Genomic DNA, 16555 nt, shown 5'->3' with positions numbered 1-16555 from the left:
TTCAGAATCCAAAATGATTCCAAGATAACAATTTTTAACTGGGTGTAGTATCTGGAAACTGTAAATCACTTTTAGGCCAAGTATAGAAACCAGATAACCAACATGCAATAGCTTTCTCATAATTTAAAATAAGACGATGGTCAGCAAACAAGCGGGCAATAACATCTAAGCATTGTTGTAAGGGCTTAATGTCCAAGTTACCAAGGTCTGTGTGGTAAAGAAGTAAAATGTCAGCATAAAAATGAAAGGAAATCCCCAGGTCTTAAATAAGGATTTAGGAACAAATTGAATAAAAGGGGGGGCAAAATAGATGTCACGATCGTGCCCATGTTTCAGGCTTTCAGTCATTTCGCCACCTGGTGGCTGCATTGGATTGTCTGTGTGCTGTTTCCCAGGTTCCAGAAGTCAGGCCGGTCCAGTCTGGATCTTCCAGCCTCCCAGATTGTCTTGGGAGTTTTGGAACTTAGCAGCACCCTTACCTGGTGAACTCCCTTGTAGGTGGCCTTTATTAGTCACCTGGAAGCTTCTGCCTTTGCATCGCCTAAGGCCCTGGTTTGTTGGTGCTTGTTGCACTTCTGCCTAGTTTGGTTTTTATTCTAGTTCCTTGTCTGATTCTAGTTTAGTCTGTGTGTAGTTTCCTAGTCTTGTTCCTTGCTTGTCTTTTTGTGTTTAGTTTCTATTTGTCTGTGTTTCTTGTTCAGTGGCTGCCTGGCAGCTTTCAGTGCTGTCTCTTGTCTGTCAGTGTTTGTTCCCTGTTTCAGTGGCTGCTTGCAGCTTTCAGTTCCCGTCCTTTAGCTTGTCCATTTCCTGCCTTGTGTGGTACTGTCTGTCTGTGAGTCCTAGCCCAGTTTCCTGCCTTGCTGTCCATGTATATTCCTGTCCCCTCTGTCCCTGTTCAGCCTAGTTGGTACCCAGTTCCAGCCCTGTCCAGTAAGTCCTGCCGGCCGCCTGCAGCTAGGGGCTCAACTCCTGGGGAAGGGTGGCCAGGTGCAGGTGAAGTCTAGCTGTTCCTGTCTGAGTTCTGTCTTGTCCCTGGTGGGGGGTGGTTTGCTTGCCACTGCCGCTCCTCAGCAGTGGCCCAAGGGCTCATGAACCTAGTTCCTGCCTGGAAGACCTAACAATAGAACCTTGAGGGACACCACAAATGGTGCCTTAGTTGCAGAAGTCCCAGATGGAATACTAACTGTGAAAATGTGATTCTCTAAAAAAGACTGCAGTCAGGCTAAAACAGAGCCTGAGAAGCCAAGCAGGAGAAATGAATGATCAATAAGATCAAATGCTGCTGAAAGATCTAATGATACAGCTAAAGTGATCTGTTCCTTGTCCAGCTTTGAATGAACCTCACTAAGAATGGATGCAGTGATGGTCTCTATTCTGCATTGGGGCCTGAAACCTGACTGATGTGGATGTAAGGCTAGAGTCTTTTCTATAAATTGATGAAGCTGAACAAAAACTGCCTTTTCAACCACTTTAGATAAGAAACAAAGATTGGACACTGGCTGGTAATTGTGAAGGAACAGAAGGGTTTAGGGTCTGACCACGGCCCTCTTCCAATGACTCATTAACTAAAGATAATTGGAGCGGGGAAGGTCTCAACTTCAGCGCTTTAATCCAGGCTGATGGTATAGGATCAAAATTAGATGTGGTAGTTCTCACAGACTAAAGAATTTTAGTAAGGAAGTGAGAAGCTTTTAGTTGAAACATGGCCCAGAGCGATGTGCCGGTAACATCATGCATTGCAGTCAGTGAGAGAAATGAAGATGAGTGAACATTTGGTAGAGTAGATTTATTTATTTTTACATTTTTGTATCCCACAGTTATCCAAAAACAAGTTTTGGTTCAAAGTGGCTTACAAATTATGTTCTGGTTGACAGTTACAAACTTTGTGTTACATTTCATATTTTGTATTGTTACTTATGGTGATGGTTTACAATTTTCTGTTTACATTGGTTGTGAGTTATAGTGATGGTTACAATTTTCTGTTTGCACTTTGGTTTGGGCTTGTGAAGTTGATTTATGATATGAATTTAGGATGGATGTTCATGGCTAAATTATAGTAGAATTTTTTTAAAGAGGTATGTTTTCAGTTCTTCGTGATGCTTCTTGTGATCTTTGGTATTGCGTTCCATCATTTGGAAGTCAGTGAAAAGTATGTAAATGGTGACATAGTCTATGTAGATAAACAGGTTAAAGCCTATTAACTCCATTGTTTTCCCGAGAGGAGCCATCATTACATTGAACAGTGTCGGTGATATCGAAGAGTCCTGTGGTACTCCACACTCAGGGATCCAGGAGGTAGATAGCTGGTTGGACATTTTTACAGTGTAGGATCTGGTCTTTAGGAAGCCATTGAACCATGTGGCTGCTGTGCCGCTGATTCCCATGTATTTGAGCAGGGTTGTTTTAGACTGGAAAAAGTCAGCTAAATGGTCTGCAGAAGGTATAGACTGACCACATGTCCCAACTGATCAGTAGTTAAACAGCGATAGATCAAATAAAGCTCTGATCTTAAAATCCGTTGCTGAAGGTAGTAATTGAAATCGCAATGATGTGTCCTACACAAATTACGAACTATGGATGTGATCTAGTTCTCCGAGGACAAGCTGGCTGCTTGTTCTCACGACTGGGGTTGACGTCCGCGGCAGCCCCCACCAACCGGAAGAAGCTTCGCGGGACGGTCGGCACGCAGGCCACGCCCACCGCGCATGCGCAGCCGCCTTCCCGCCCGTGCGCGACCGCTCCCGCCAGTTACTTTTTTCCCGCGACTGAGAGAGTGGTGCGTTTGCCTCTCTCTCTGTTCAGCCGCCGGATTTTCGACCGCGTTTACGCGGATCGTCGCTTGGACCGTTCGGTTCCCTCTGTTTTTGTTTGTATTGTTTTAAAAAAAAAAAAAAAAAAATTTTTTTTTGCGCGTGTGGAGCACGCGCTCCCCTTTTTCCCTCGCTTTCTAGCGGGGACGCCACGTTGCGGCCTAGTGGCCGCTCGGTCGGTTGATTTTTTCGTGGTGTGATTTTAGCCACCATTGCCGACTTTGACTTCGCCGACGCGATTTTTCCGTCGATGTCCTCGAAGGTCCCGAGTGGATTTAAGAAGTGTGGTCGCTGCGGCCGGCCGATCTCGCAGACCGACACCCACGCTTGGTGCCTCCAGTGCCTCGGGCCGGAGCACAATCTCAAGTCGTGCGCTTTGTGTCTCGGTCTCCGGAAACGGACTCAGGTTGCGAGGCAAGTTCTGCGGGACCGTCTTTTTGGAACTTGCGCCGGCCCCTCGACGTCGACCTCGACGGCATCGGTATCGAAGGCCGGTTCTTCGGTACCGGTATCGATGCCCGAGACATCGGCACCGATGGCAGCGACCCCAGGAGAACAGGTCCCGTTGGCCCGCCGGTCCTCCGGTGAGAGTGGGGTTGAGAGGCTGCGTGGGCAGTCGGCCCCGGTCACTCCCTCAACTCGTGAGCCACGGGACCGAACCCTGTCGGACCCGGTACCTCGAGACCGAGGGGGATCGACCTCCTCCTCCTCCATGCCCTCCGGCACCGGTGACGTGCACCGGAAAAAAGATAAGAAGCGCCGTCACCGGGAGCCCTCGGTGCACCCTGAAGAGGAGTCGACGCCGAAGCGTCATCGCAGAGAGGAGAGATCTCCGTCGGTGGTGGAGGTACCGATGCGTCGGGGTTCCGGCACCTCGGTGCCGTCTCCTGGCCCCCAGCAGCTTCTGGCACCGACACCCTTACCGGCCCCACCGCCTTTCCCGGCAGCGGGCCTGGACGAGTGCCTCAGAGCCATCCTTCCGGGGATCCTGGAAGGGCTGATGCGCCAGGCTGTGCCGGCGTCGGGGGTGCTTGAGCCCCCGGCGCCGATGACTGTGGCGCCGGCGAGCTCTAGCCCGGCGCCGGGGCTGTCGACACCGCCGCCGCTTGCGGTGCCGGTCTCGACCGCCACGCAGGTGGAGTCCCCGTCGACGTCGATGGAGGGAGCTCCGTCCCCGCCGGCGCGGGAGTCCACCGCTCGACGACACCGAGACCTTGGTGCCTCGACGTCGAGCCGGGCCCGGTACCGGACTCAGCTACATGAGCTAATGTCCGATACCGAGGATGAGGACTCGTGGGGGGAAGAGGAGGACCCGAGATATTTCTCCTCAGAGGAGTCTACGGGCCTTCCCTCGGACCCCACGCCGTCACCGGAGAGGAAGCTCTCACCTCCTGAGAGTCTCTCCTTTGCCTCCTTTGTGCGGGATATGTCTATAAGCATTCCCTTTCCCGTGGTCTCTGTGGAAGAGCCGAGGGCCGAGATGCTCGAGGTCCTCGACTATCCATCACCACCTAGAGAGTCCTCCACGGTACCGCTGCACAATGTCCTGAAGGAGACGCTGCTTCGGAACTGGGTGCGACCACTAACTAACCCCACCATTCCCAAGAAAGCAGAGTCCCAGTACAGGATCCACTCTGACCCAGAGCTCATGCGGCCCCAGTTGCCCCATGACTCAGCGGTCGTGGATTCTGCTCTCAAGAGGGCACGGAGTTCGAGGGATACCGCCTCGGCGCCCCCGGGGTGGGAGTCTCGCACTCTGGACTCATTTGGGAGGAAGGCCTACCAATCCTCCATGCTCGTGACCCGCATCCAATCTTACCTGCTCTATATGAGCATCCACATGCGGACCAATGTGCAACAGCTGGCGGACCTGGTCGATAAGCTCCCGCCGGAGCAGTCCAGGCCTTATCAGGAGGTGGTCAGGCAGCTGAAGGCGTGCAGAAAGTTCCTGTCCAGGGGTATTTTTGACACCTGTGACGTGGCATCTCGTGCTGCGGCCCAAGGTATAGTGATGCGCAGGCTCTCATGGCTGCGTGCCTCTGACCTGGACAACCGCACCCAGCAGAGACTGGCTGACGTCCCTTGCCGGGGGGATAATATTTTTGGCGAGAAGGTCGAGCAGATGGTTGACCAACTGCATCAGCGGGAAACCGCTCTCGACAAGCTCTCCCACCGGGCGCCTTCAGCACCCGCCCCCGCGGGCGGGCGTTTTTCCCGGGCTCGGCAGGCTGCACCCTATTCTTTTGCGAAGCGTAGGTACAACCAGCCGGCCCGAAGGCCTCGTCAGGCACAGGGACAGCCCCAGCGCGCTCGTTCCCGTCAACAGCGTGCGCCTAAGCAGCCCCCTGCGCCTCCACAGCAAAAGCCGGGGATGGGCTTTTGACTGGATCCATGGGAACATAGCCGCCCTACAAGTGTCCGTACCGGACGACCTGCCGGTCGGAGGGAGGTTAAAATTCTTTCACCAAAGGTGGCCTCTCATAACCTCCGACCAGTGGGTTCTCCAAATAGTGCGGTGCGGATACGCCCTGAATTTGGCCTCCCTGCCTCCAAATTGTCCTCCGGGAGCTCAGTCTTTCAGCTCCCATCACAAGCAGGTACTTGCAGAGGAACTCTCCGCCCTTCTCAGCGCCAATGCGGTCGAGCCCGTACCACCCGGGCAGGAAGGGCAGGGATTCTATTCCAGGTACTTCCTTGTGGAAAAGAAAACAGGGGGGATGCGTCCCATCCTAGACCTGAGAGGCCTGAACAAATTCCTGGTCAAAGAAAAGTTCAGGATGCTTTCCTTGGGCACCCTTCTGCCAATGATTCAGAAAAACGATTGGCTATGTTCCCTGGATTTAAAGGACGCATACACTCACATCCCGATACTGCCAGCTCACAGACAGTATCTCAGATTCCGCCTGGGCGCACGGCACTTTCAGTATTGTGTGCTGCCCTTTGGGCTCGCCTCTGCCCCACGAGTGTTTACAAAGTGCCTCGTGGTGGTAGCGGCCTACCTACGCAAGCTGGGAATGCACGTGTTCCCATATCTCGACGATTGGCTGGTCAAGAACACCTCGGAGGCCGGAGCCCTCCGGTCCATGCAGTGCACTATTCAACTTCTGGAGCTGCTGGGGTTTGTGATAAATTACCCAAAGTCCCATCTCCAGCCAACTCAGTCTCTGGAATTCATAGGAGCGCTGCTGAATTCCCAGACGGCTCAGGCCTACCTTCCCGAAGCGAGGGCCACCAATCTCTTGGCCCTGGCTTCGCAGACCAGAGCGTCTCAGCAGATCACAGCTCGGCAGATGTTGAGACTTCTGGGTCATATGGCCTCCACAGTTCATGTGACTCCCATGGCTCGTCTTCACATGAGATCTGCTCAATGGACCCTAGCTTCCCAGTGGTTCCAAGCCACCGGGAATCTAGAGGATGTCATCCGCCTCTCCACCAGTTGCCGCACTTCACTGCTCTGGTGGACCATACGGACCAATTTGACCCTGGGACGTCCATTCCAAATTCCGCAGCCCACGAAAGTGCTGACGACGGATGCATCTCGCCTGGGGTGGGGAGCCCATGTCGATGGGCTTCACACCCAGGGTCTGTGGTCCCTCCAGGAAAAGGATCTGCAGATCAACCTCCTGGAGCTCCGAGCGATCTGGAACGCACTGAAGGCTTTCAGAGATCGGCTGTCCTGCCAAATTATCCAAATTCGGACAGACAATCAGGTTGCAATGTATTACGTCAACAAGCAGGGGGGCACCGGATCTCGCCCCCTGTGTCAGGAAGCCGTCGGTATGTGGCGTTGGGCGTGTCGGTTCGGCATGCTTCTCCAAGCCACGTACCTGGCAGGCGTAAACAACAGTCTGGCCGACAGACTGAGCAGAGTCATGCAACCGCACGAGTGGTCGCTCCATTCCAGAGTGGTACGCAAGATCTTCCGAGAGTGGGGCACCCCCTCGATGGATCTTTTCGCCTCTCAGACCAACCACAAGCTGCCTCTGTTCTGTTCCAGACTTCAGACACACGGCAGGCTAGCGTCAGATGCCTTTCTCCTTCATTGGGGGACCGGCCTCCTGTATGCTTATCCTCCCATACCTTTGGTGGGGAAGACCTTACTGAAGCTCAAGCAAGACCGCGGCACCATGATTCTGATAGCGCCCTTTTGGCCCCGTCAGATCTGGTTCCCTCTTCTTCTGGAGTTGTCCTCCGAAGAACCGTGGAGATTGGAGTGTTTTCCGACTCTCATTTCGCAGAACGACGGAGCGTTGCTGCACCCCAACCTTCAATCCCTGGCTCTCACGGCCTGGATGTTGAGGGCGTAGACTTCGCTGCGTTGGGTCTGTCTGAGGGTGTCTCCCGGGTCTTGCTTGCCTCTAGGAAGGATTCCACTAAAAAGAGTTACTTTTTCAAGTGGAGGAGGTTTGTCGTTTGGTGTGAGAGCAAGGCCCTAGAACCTCGTTCTTGCCCTGCACAGAACCTGCTTGAATACCTTCTGCACTTATCAGAGTCTGGCCTCAAGACCAACTCAGTAAGGAATCACCTTAGTGCGATTAGTGCTTACCATTATCGTGTGGAAGGTAAAGCCATCTCTGGAGAGCCTTTAGTCGTTCGATTCATGAGAGGCTTGCTTTTGTCAAAGCCCCCTATCAAGCCTCCTACTGTGTCATGGGATCTCAACGTCCTCACCCAGCTGATGAAACCTCCTTTTGAGCCACTGAATACCTGCCATCTGAAGTACTTGACCTGGAAGGTCATTTTCTTGGTGGCAGTTACTTCAGCTCGTAGGGTCAGTGAGCTTCAAGCCCTAGTAGCTCATGCTCCATATACTAAATTTCATCACAACAGAGTAGTGCTCCGCACTCACCCAAAGTTTCTGCCGAAGGTGGTGTCGGAGTTCCATCTTAACCAGTCAATTGTCTTGCCAACATTCTTCCCCAGGCCGCATACCCGCCCTGCTGAACGTCAGTTGCACACATTGGACTGCAAGAGAGCATTGGCCTTCTACTTGGAGCGGACACAGCCCAACAGACAGTCCGCCCAATTGTTTATTTCTTTCGACCCTAACAGGCTAGGGGTCGCTGTCGGGAAACGCACCATCTCCAATTGGCTAGCAGATTGCATTTCCTTCACTTACGCCCAGGCTGGGCTGGCTCTTGAGGGTCATGTCACGGCTCATAGTGTCAGAGCCATGGCAGCGTCGGTGGCCCACTTGAAGTCAGCCACTATTGAAGAGATCTGCAAGGCTGCGACGTGGTCATCTGTCCACACATTCACATCTCATTACTGCCTCCAGCAGGATACCCGACGCGACAGTCGGTTCGGGCAGTCGGTGTTGCAGAATCTGTTTGGGGTGTAAATCCAACTCCACCCTCCAGGACCCGAATTTATTCTGGTCAGGCTGCACTCTCAGTTAGTTGTTCTTCGTAGGTCAATTTCTGTTGTACCCTCGCCGTTGCGAGGTTCAATTGACCTGGGTTATTGTTTTGAGTGAGCCTGAGAGCTAGGGATACCCCAGTCGTGAGAACAAGCAGCCTGCTTGTCCTCGGAGAAAGGGTATGATACATACCTGTAGCAGTTGTTCTCCGAGGACAGCAGGCTGATTGTTCTCACCTACCCTCCCTCCTCCCCTTTGGAGTTGTGTGTTTCATATTTTATTGCTTGTCATTCAACTGGCGGGAGCGGTCGCGCACGGGCGGGAAGGCGGCCGCGCATGCGCGGTGGGCGTGGCCTGCGTGCCGACCGTCCCGCGAAGCTTCTTCCGGTTGGTGGGGGCTGCCGCGGACGTCAACCCCAGTCGTGAGAACAATCAGCCTGCTGTCCTCGGAGAACCACTGCTACAGGTATGTATCATACCCTTTCTCTTCCATAATCATTCTGCCTGTCTAAGCTGCTGCTTGAGAAGCTGCAAATCACTGTGCTACCATAGTTGTTTTCTAGGATGGCAAGGAGGTTTTTTTTTTTTCTATCAGCAGAGCAATAGTATCTAAAGCAGCTAATAAAGTAGTGTTCCAGCTGTCTATTCGCTCAGGCAAAGGAAATGTAACAAAATCGGTAGGAAAATTAGAAAACAGAGAGAGGAGCTTTGAGATCTTTGTGACCAATGCGCCTAATTTTGCATAGTGGAGGCCTATTTGTGAGCTGCAATGATAGAGTTAAGTGTACGAGGTAATGGTCAGTCCAGGAAAATGGTGTACTGGAAAAAGAATGAAGAATAAAAGATGGAGAAAGTGATGATAGAACTAAATCTAGAGTATGTCCTGCCTGGTAAGTAGGAAAAGAAATATGTAATTACTTTAAAGAGAAAGTAGAGGACCTCAGAATCATAGTATTTAATTAGAATTGTAAGTCGCATATTCAGCAGGGAGAACCTGGAGGACTCAACCAAGATAGATAATTGTGGATTTGATTTAGAGGGCAAATTGTTATTGGAATCATTTTTTAGTAAAAATTTTCTCAACTGCCTGCTTCCTTTGAATCCACAGGTAAAACATTTTTTTTTACCAGTGAATTTAAAGGTAGTGGGCAGTTGTTGAGGAAATTTGCTGAGCTGCTGTGTCTAGGATTCCTTTCCTACTTTTTGCACATTCCTCAATGGAAGTACTTCACTGGGTTTACCTTGTTTGTTTCTTGGGCCCTATAGGAGGGCTGGTTTCCAACTAGAATATGTTCTGACTCCTATGCCTAAAGAGCATGACTTAAATTTAAACTTACCCTCAAGTTACAAACCTATTGCTAGTCTCCCATGGCTAAATTCCTGGAAGCTGTTGTGCTAGCTCAACTCAGCATATTTTTTTTTTAGATTAATATAGCATGTTGCATTTCTCATAATCAAGGTTTAGGAGTTAGTATGGCACTAAAACCTTCCTAGCTACATTGGTGTACAAAGGTGGGCTGTTAGTAAGGGTAGGCAGGCAATTTTAATGCAACTAGATTTATTGGCTGTTTGACCTGATATATATTGGATTTTATTATTTTGATTGAATGAGATGGGTGTATTGGGACAGTTCTTAATTGGTTCATGGATTTAGTTTTTAAGTGATGGGATCAGTAAAATAAAAATTGGAAACAATTTTCTGTAACCAATAACAGCGCATAGGATGTGGGGTCCCTTAAGGATGATTTGTCTTAGTTCATTCCATTGAGGTTTGCAGTATATTTGGGAGTTGCCTGTCCTGCTACTGGTCCCATTCCAAGAAGCTCTGGAGCAAACATGTCCTCATAAATAACAGCTTTTGATTGGTAGAAGCCTGGTTGTAATCCTATTGTTCATATCTAAATGGGAATAAGGCTAATTGGTTATTGCTGGGCAACTGAGGAGTGGAATTACCAAAGGAGAGTCCTATGATAGCAGGTAGTCATATCCCCTTGGTTTTCTACCTTGAAAGTCTTGGGAGTTATGTTAGACTCAACCTTACCCATAGAGTGACAAGTTTCCTGTATTGTTAAAAGGGTCTTCTTTAAGCTCTGTTTCCGTAGCCTGATTCATTCTTATTTTTTGGAGGGACGTTTTAATTTTTTTTTTTTATCTGACCTTATGCCAATTGGATTATAGTAGCATGATAAGCCTAGTAATGGCAGTTAAATAATGGTCTAAGTTATAGCTATTGCAAAAGACTGCAGCCAAATTAATAATGAAGGGTCATATTAGTGACTGTGTCAGCTGTGTTGGTTACCTGTCCAAGTCAGGATGGTCTTCGAAAACCAGAATAAAATTTATTCATGGACAGTCTTTGGGGTATATGTAACAACTAGCGGAATTGCTTGCTACTGTTTGCCTCTTGTGTTCAATGAATACCCTACTTTAGCCTACCCAACAGTGAAAAAATGTGCTTTTTAACAGACTTTTGATAGAGCAATCATTTATGTGGGTTGTGTAACGGTGTATAAGAATTGTAATAAACATAAATTATTTTCATACCAGGCACTAAGAATGGAGTTCTCTATCAGAAGAAATCATGAGCAAATGGAGAGCAATTGGCAGCTGCTGGTTATTTCAGAGCTCTATTAAAACTTATTTGTTTCAGAAGTAATATAATGAAGGTCAGAGCTAATGGCGAGCTCTGATTAGAGGATACATTATAGTCACTTTGTTTTGTGTATTGGTGAACTGATTATAGACCTGTTCTGTGATCTAACTATCAGTAGTAAATGTTTATATTTATAATTTTCTATTTTTTGTTTTTCAAATATTGTAATGCACACTGAACTACTGGACAAAGTGGAAAGTGAAAGTAGATATTTCTGGCTTATAAAAAGATGTAGAATTCACCTTCATTATGTGACATTACTTTCATAAGCTGATAACACGGCTTGGTTAAATGGTTAATCCTTTAATGTTTGCTGACTGTACATCAAACCTCTGTATAAAAAGTATTATTCTGTATTCAGTCAAAACCAATTTTATATTCTGCTGCTTTGTGACTTTTTCTTTTTTTTGGGGTGGGGGGGGGGGGGGAGAGACAGTAGGGTGTTGTAAACATTTTTTTTGTTTTCAGGATGTCATGCTGGCATGCTAGTTCTGTTTACGTTTCTTTTGCTTCTTATATAGCAGGGATTCTCAACCCAGTCCTCTGTTCACACTTAGCCAGTCATGTTTCCAGGATACTCACAGTGAATATTTTATTTTTATTTTTGTTACATTTGTACCCCGCGCTTTCCCACTCATGGCAGGCTCAATGCGGCAGGCAGTGGAGGGTTAAGTGACTTGCCCAGAGTTACAAGGAGCTGCCTGTGCCGGGAATCAAACTCAGTTCCTCAGTTCCCCAGGACCAAAGTCCACCACCCTAACCACTAGGCCACTCCTCCACTCCTATGCATGAGAAGTTTGCACACACTACCTCTATCTCATGCATATTTATTTTTGTTGAAAACATGACTGGCTAAGTGTGTCCCGAAGACAGGGTTGAAAACCCCTGCTTTAGAGGATTAAATCTGAAGGTAGAACTTGATCTGCAAAATCTTGGGCCCATGATTTTTGTTGAGCTTGATCTGAACCTGATTAATATACTGATTGCTACAGTTTTATACTACTATAAAATGTGAAGGATTTGTGGGGAACAATTTTGTCAGGAGATGCTATAACTTGCAGCAGGTGATGTTTTCATTTCTGGTCTAATAATGCCATGTTTTCTCTATCAGATCAGTCACTTAAAGCTAGTGTCCCTTGGTACAATAATTGGAAAGACACTTTGATGGATCTGAGCACATCCAAGTTTTATTCAGGTATTTTGTTTGTGGTTGGCACGGATTAGTCAAATTGCCCTTTGCCGTCTCCTTTACTGCTTGACCTTGTGCTCCATCCATCTTTTCTTACTATTTTCCTAGGTTAAATCTGGTAGCCTCCTGACAACAGTTGTGTTTCCCTTTTTGTTCAGAAATGAACACAGTTGGTGTTGGTTTAGATTTTCTTTTAACAATCTTTTTTATTGTCCTATGAAATCCTAATCAAAACATTCTCCTTTCTGTCTCAGAAGATTGCCTATTTCTATCATTACCCGTCCCTCGGATTTAATAGCAAGTGACTACAAAGCTGCATTAATACTTTTTCCCCTTCTCTTCTCCAATCATGCTATTTAACATGGAAAATTTTGTTTTCCATTTTAATTGGTGAGCAGTTAAAGAAATGTGTGCATGTGGTGCTGGGCATTGCTAAGTTATATGGGAATGGGAGCCTGCAGAGTTAAACTGAAGGGGACTACACTCAGCACCCCCATGAAAATTCATAGTAAAGCAAAAATCAGAGTTCACAAGTGAAAGTTGCTTTGTTTGTTTACCTTACTGGAACAATTTACTCTACATTTTTCATATTCTAGCAGGGATGGAAATCAGTTGGATGAAAGGCTAATAGTTTAGGTAGCTAAAATACTAATTTTCAAACTCTAAATTAATTCTTGGACTGTATAATATTACTTTTGCTTCCAAATGTGATAAAATTCTCTGGTGAACTTTGTTACTTTACAGAGGGTATTCTTCCTTAGCACTGCAGGCATCCATTACTCATAGAGGTGGCTATGGAACACCAAATTCTTAATGTCATACAATTAAAATTTGTGTGTTATTTTTTTTCCCGGTCCTGTCATTCATATGTAAGAAACGATAAAGCATGTTAACATGCAAAGAAATAGGTAGACGAGTCCAGGGTTGCCAACTGAATGTGTTTTTAAAAAAGTTTTGTGATAGTCTGCTGATTTTTATTAATGATGATTTTATTGGTATGAAATTATTTTTACATATGTGCGGTTTTTATTTATTTTTAACATGAATTTAGTGACAGTTGGCAACCATGAAAAGGTATCGTTTATTGTTTCTTCTGTATATTAGTACTTTATTTTTAGGACATTAGGAAGTTTATATCTGACTTGCAGATGTTTGAGTGAGGCAGAAAATATCTGACCAAGATGACAGTTAAAATTAAAGCAAAAACAAAAAGAACCGGGTAGGTAAGTGATTTATTTTGTTAATAATGGCTAGAAGTGACGACGCAGTCCTGCGTTTCAGCGCCTGCTTCAGAGGTCAAATATATGATTTCAGCCACAAATGGTCAAGCAGAAATGTCCACTAAAACAGCATCAAAGATACTGGTGAAAAGAACGCAATTGAGCAATCATGTCATCAAAGACAGTCAACATTAAAATTAAAGCTCAGAATAACTGCCAATGTTTTGTGCGGGCTTAAGCTCAGACTTTAAGAACCTTGGTGAGTATCATTACTTGCACTTTCTAGTCAACAGATCTCCCTTGGCCACTGGTACTGGAGCACAGTTCCCCATTAATTTGCTCTCATCCGTCTTGGATGCAGTAGGATGTAATTGTAATAGGAGAGCTCTGAGAGGGTCTGCTCTCTTTCAGTCCTGCCCTTACTCAACTATTTCTTTAACTTTCCAGTTGTAATATCTTAAAGTGATGATCATAGCAATATTGGATGGCATGATAGAAGAGATACAGCTGAAGATCTGTGGATTAGCAGAAGAAACCATCCTTTAGTATCTCAACTCCCCCCCCCCCCCCCCTCTCCCCAGTTCACCCACTAGGTTTTCTTCTTCACAGCCATAGTGGGGTCTCTTAAATTGTTTCCAGACTGGTACAGGTCTCTGTCCACCTATTTACTGCATTGAGGACTTGTGGATCCTACAGCTGTATCTGCAGTACAGTACACACTGAGATTAAGGAATGTTATCTGAGGCTAAACAGTGTTCCTGAAGCACTCCTTTCAGCCTAGTCAGTTAATTCTATTGATTGGCCCCAGGCTCTGTTAAGGTTATAGATCGAGTATGCACACACTTCAATGATCTGAAAAAGTTCCTTCTCCCACCCCCACCCCAATTCCTCTATTATTGCATGTATATGTCATACTGAATGGTTTCTGATCTTTTAAACAAAATGTAATATTAGACAAAGGCAACCTGAGTAAACGCATAAAGTGTTTAAATTATTACTTCATTTATTTAAGGGACAAAGTTGTCCAACACCCACATCACTCGTGAAAAATTATTATTATTATTTATGACATTTATATCCCACATTATCCCAAACAAGTTTGAGTTTAATGTGGCTTACAATAAACGGTATTGGATACATAACAAAGAATAATGCATAAGAAAGTAATTTGTTGTAAGAATCCAATTTTACAATACAATATCTTCCTTGTCATCAAGCAGATGAATCCATTACGAGTGGGTTGTGTCTATCAACCAGCAGGGGGAGAGAGAGAGCACTGAAAAATCATAGTGCCTCATGTCCAGCTAGCTCCATATGCCTCTTCAGTATTCTCTATCTCCCCAGCAGGGTGGTTGCGGCTTGTTCAAGCTCCTTCAGAAAATCTGCCTGGGGTGGCTCCTTTGCTTTTGCTAGTTGTAGCAGGGGTGTTGTGGCTGATGGTGCCCACTTTGAAGGCAAATAGGTTAGCCCTTTCCCTGCTTTGCCCACGCTGTGGATGCAGGCACATAGGTTCGCCCTTTCCATGCCTTTCCCAGGCTGCTAAGCCTCCGGAGTTGGAAATTTGCCTCTTTCGCTGTTGCCTCAAACTTTCCTCACAGCGTTTAAAAAAAAAAAAAAAAAAGTCACATCGTGCTTTGGCGCTGCCATCCCAGAAAAGAGTTTTTTTTTTCTGATTGTGCATTGTGACCAGAGCTCGGAGACTCGGTCTGGTGAGGTAAGACCATTTTGTAGCTCCTCCAGGGAGGGCCCGCGTTCGGCACGATTTTGGCACGAATCCGCCATTTTGAATTTCCGCCGCTTTCGGCGATGGCTGCTGAGAAAGTAAAGCGCTGTTCCTTTGTGGCAAGCGCAAATCTGCAGCGGGGCTCTGTAAGGCGTGCTTTTCAGATGGTAGAGCCGGCCCGAGCATGGCGAGCGATGTTCTTTCCCACTCCGTGGAGCTGGCAGCGGGCGCCATTTTGAAACAGCATGGCGCGACCCCCGCTGAGGCGGAGGGGTTTGAGCCTGGAGGGGCACCTCGTGTAGAGGCTAATAAAAGAGCTGTTTCCCTCGGACTGGAACCGGGAGGCCAGGGTGAGCCATTTTCCCCTGAATTTGTTTTATTGCTGCATAATGCATACATGTTAAAAAGAGCTCTTCCGCAGGGGTCCTCTGCAGCCCTGCTTTCTGTATCCCCTCCAGTGGAGTCTGGCCTTGGATTACCGTCAGGTGCGTTTTCCCCTGACAGATGGCCGCAAGACAAGTGCAGAAGGGTGGATTCCCCTTCACAGAGTGGCGCACCCCCCCCCCCCCCCCCGTAGTCGGGATGTGAGGACTCCAAGGGGTCTGGCAGGCCTTCGTGGTCTGGAGAGCCAGAAGAAGGTGCAGGATTGCCACCGGATCCAGATGATCCTTCTGCGGTGAGGATTTTCCACCGGAATGAGCTGCCAGCGCTTATTGATGTCTTGCAGGTCCTCTCTATAGAAGACCCTGGGAGTACTGAGACCTCCTCCGGGAATCCGAGGATGGCAAGTACTAAGAAACCCTGCTCGAGCCTTTCCTTTGCATGACTCTATCCAAGAGCTTATCACTGCTCAATGGGCTGACCCCGAGGGGCCTTTGAAAGTCGCCAGGGCTATGGGGCAATTATACCCTCTAAGTGAGGAGCATTTGGCGTGCCTAGCAGTGCCTAAAGTAGATGCCCTAATCATGGCTGTGACAAAGAAAGCTACCCTCCCAGTGGAAGGAGGAGTTGCCCTGAAGGACATGCAGGACCGTCGCCTGGAGGCAGCGATGAAACGGTCCTTTGCAATTTCAGGCCTATCTTTACGGGCGTCTGCATGCAGCTGCTACGCTGCCCGAGCCTGCCTCGCTTGGTTACAACAGGCAGTGGAACAGCCCAGAGATGGAGCGGAGCCCCTTACGGAGGTGGCACCGTGGATGGAGTCGGCCTTGTCATTTTTGGCTGACGCCCTTTATGATCTGGTCAGAGCTTCGGCTAAACAGATGGCTGTAGCAGTGGCGGCTCGCCCTCTTCTGTGGCTACGGCATTGGGCAGCTGACATGGCCTCTAAGCAAGGTTGGTGAAGTTGCCCTTTCAAGGCCGCCTCCTGTTTGGTGAGGAGTTGGAGAAAATTGTGAAAGGCCTGGGGGATGCCAAACCCCAGCGCTTACCCGAGGATAGGCCGCGGCCTTCTTCCAAGGGTCAGGTGGTTCCCTCCTCTTACAGACCTTGCTTCTATGAAGCTAGAAGGTACCGCCTGGGGTGTTCTGCTGGGTTCATTTCGCGTGCCCGTTTTCAGCAGAGGAACTCCTTTTGCTCGAACAAACGTTCCGCGGCAGCAG

At 47.9% G+C, this 16555-nt stretch overlaps 1 protein-coding gene across 2 annotated transcripts in view; it reads left to right on the top strand.

Annotated features, from left to right (window-relative positions):
• Positions 1-16555, top strand: part of TRAPPC8 (trafficking protein particle complex 8) — a 378205-nt gene that overhangs the window by 33218 nt on the left and 328432 nt on the right. Inside the window, exon 3 of one of the 2 annotated variants that reach the window (XM_030213855.1) lies at positions 11934-12017. The exons of the other annotated variant lie outside the window; for it this stretch is intronic. Within the exon in view, the coding sequence (XP_030069715.1) occupies positions 11934-12017 (84 nt within the window). The remainder of the gene's footprint in view (positions 1-11933; positions 12018-16555) is intronic. 2 annotated transcript variants of the gene reach the window in all.

This window comes from Microcaecilia unicolor, chromosome 1 (genome assembly GCF_901765095.1).
Source record: "Microcaecilia unicolor chromosome 1, aMicUni1.1, whole genome shotgun sequence".
In the NCBI taxonomy this organism is placed as follows: Eukaryota; Metazoa; Chordata; class Amphibia; order Gymnophiona; family Siphonopidae; genus Microcaecilia; species Microcaecilia unicolor.
This window is presented reverse-complemented; position numbering and strand designations above follow the sequence as displayed.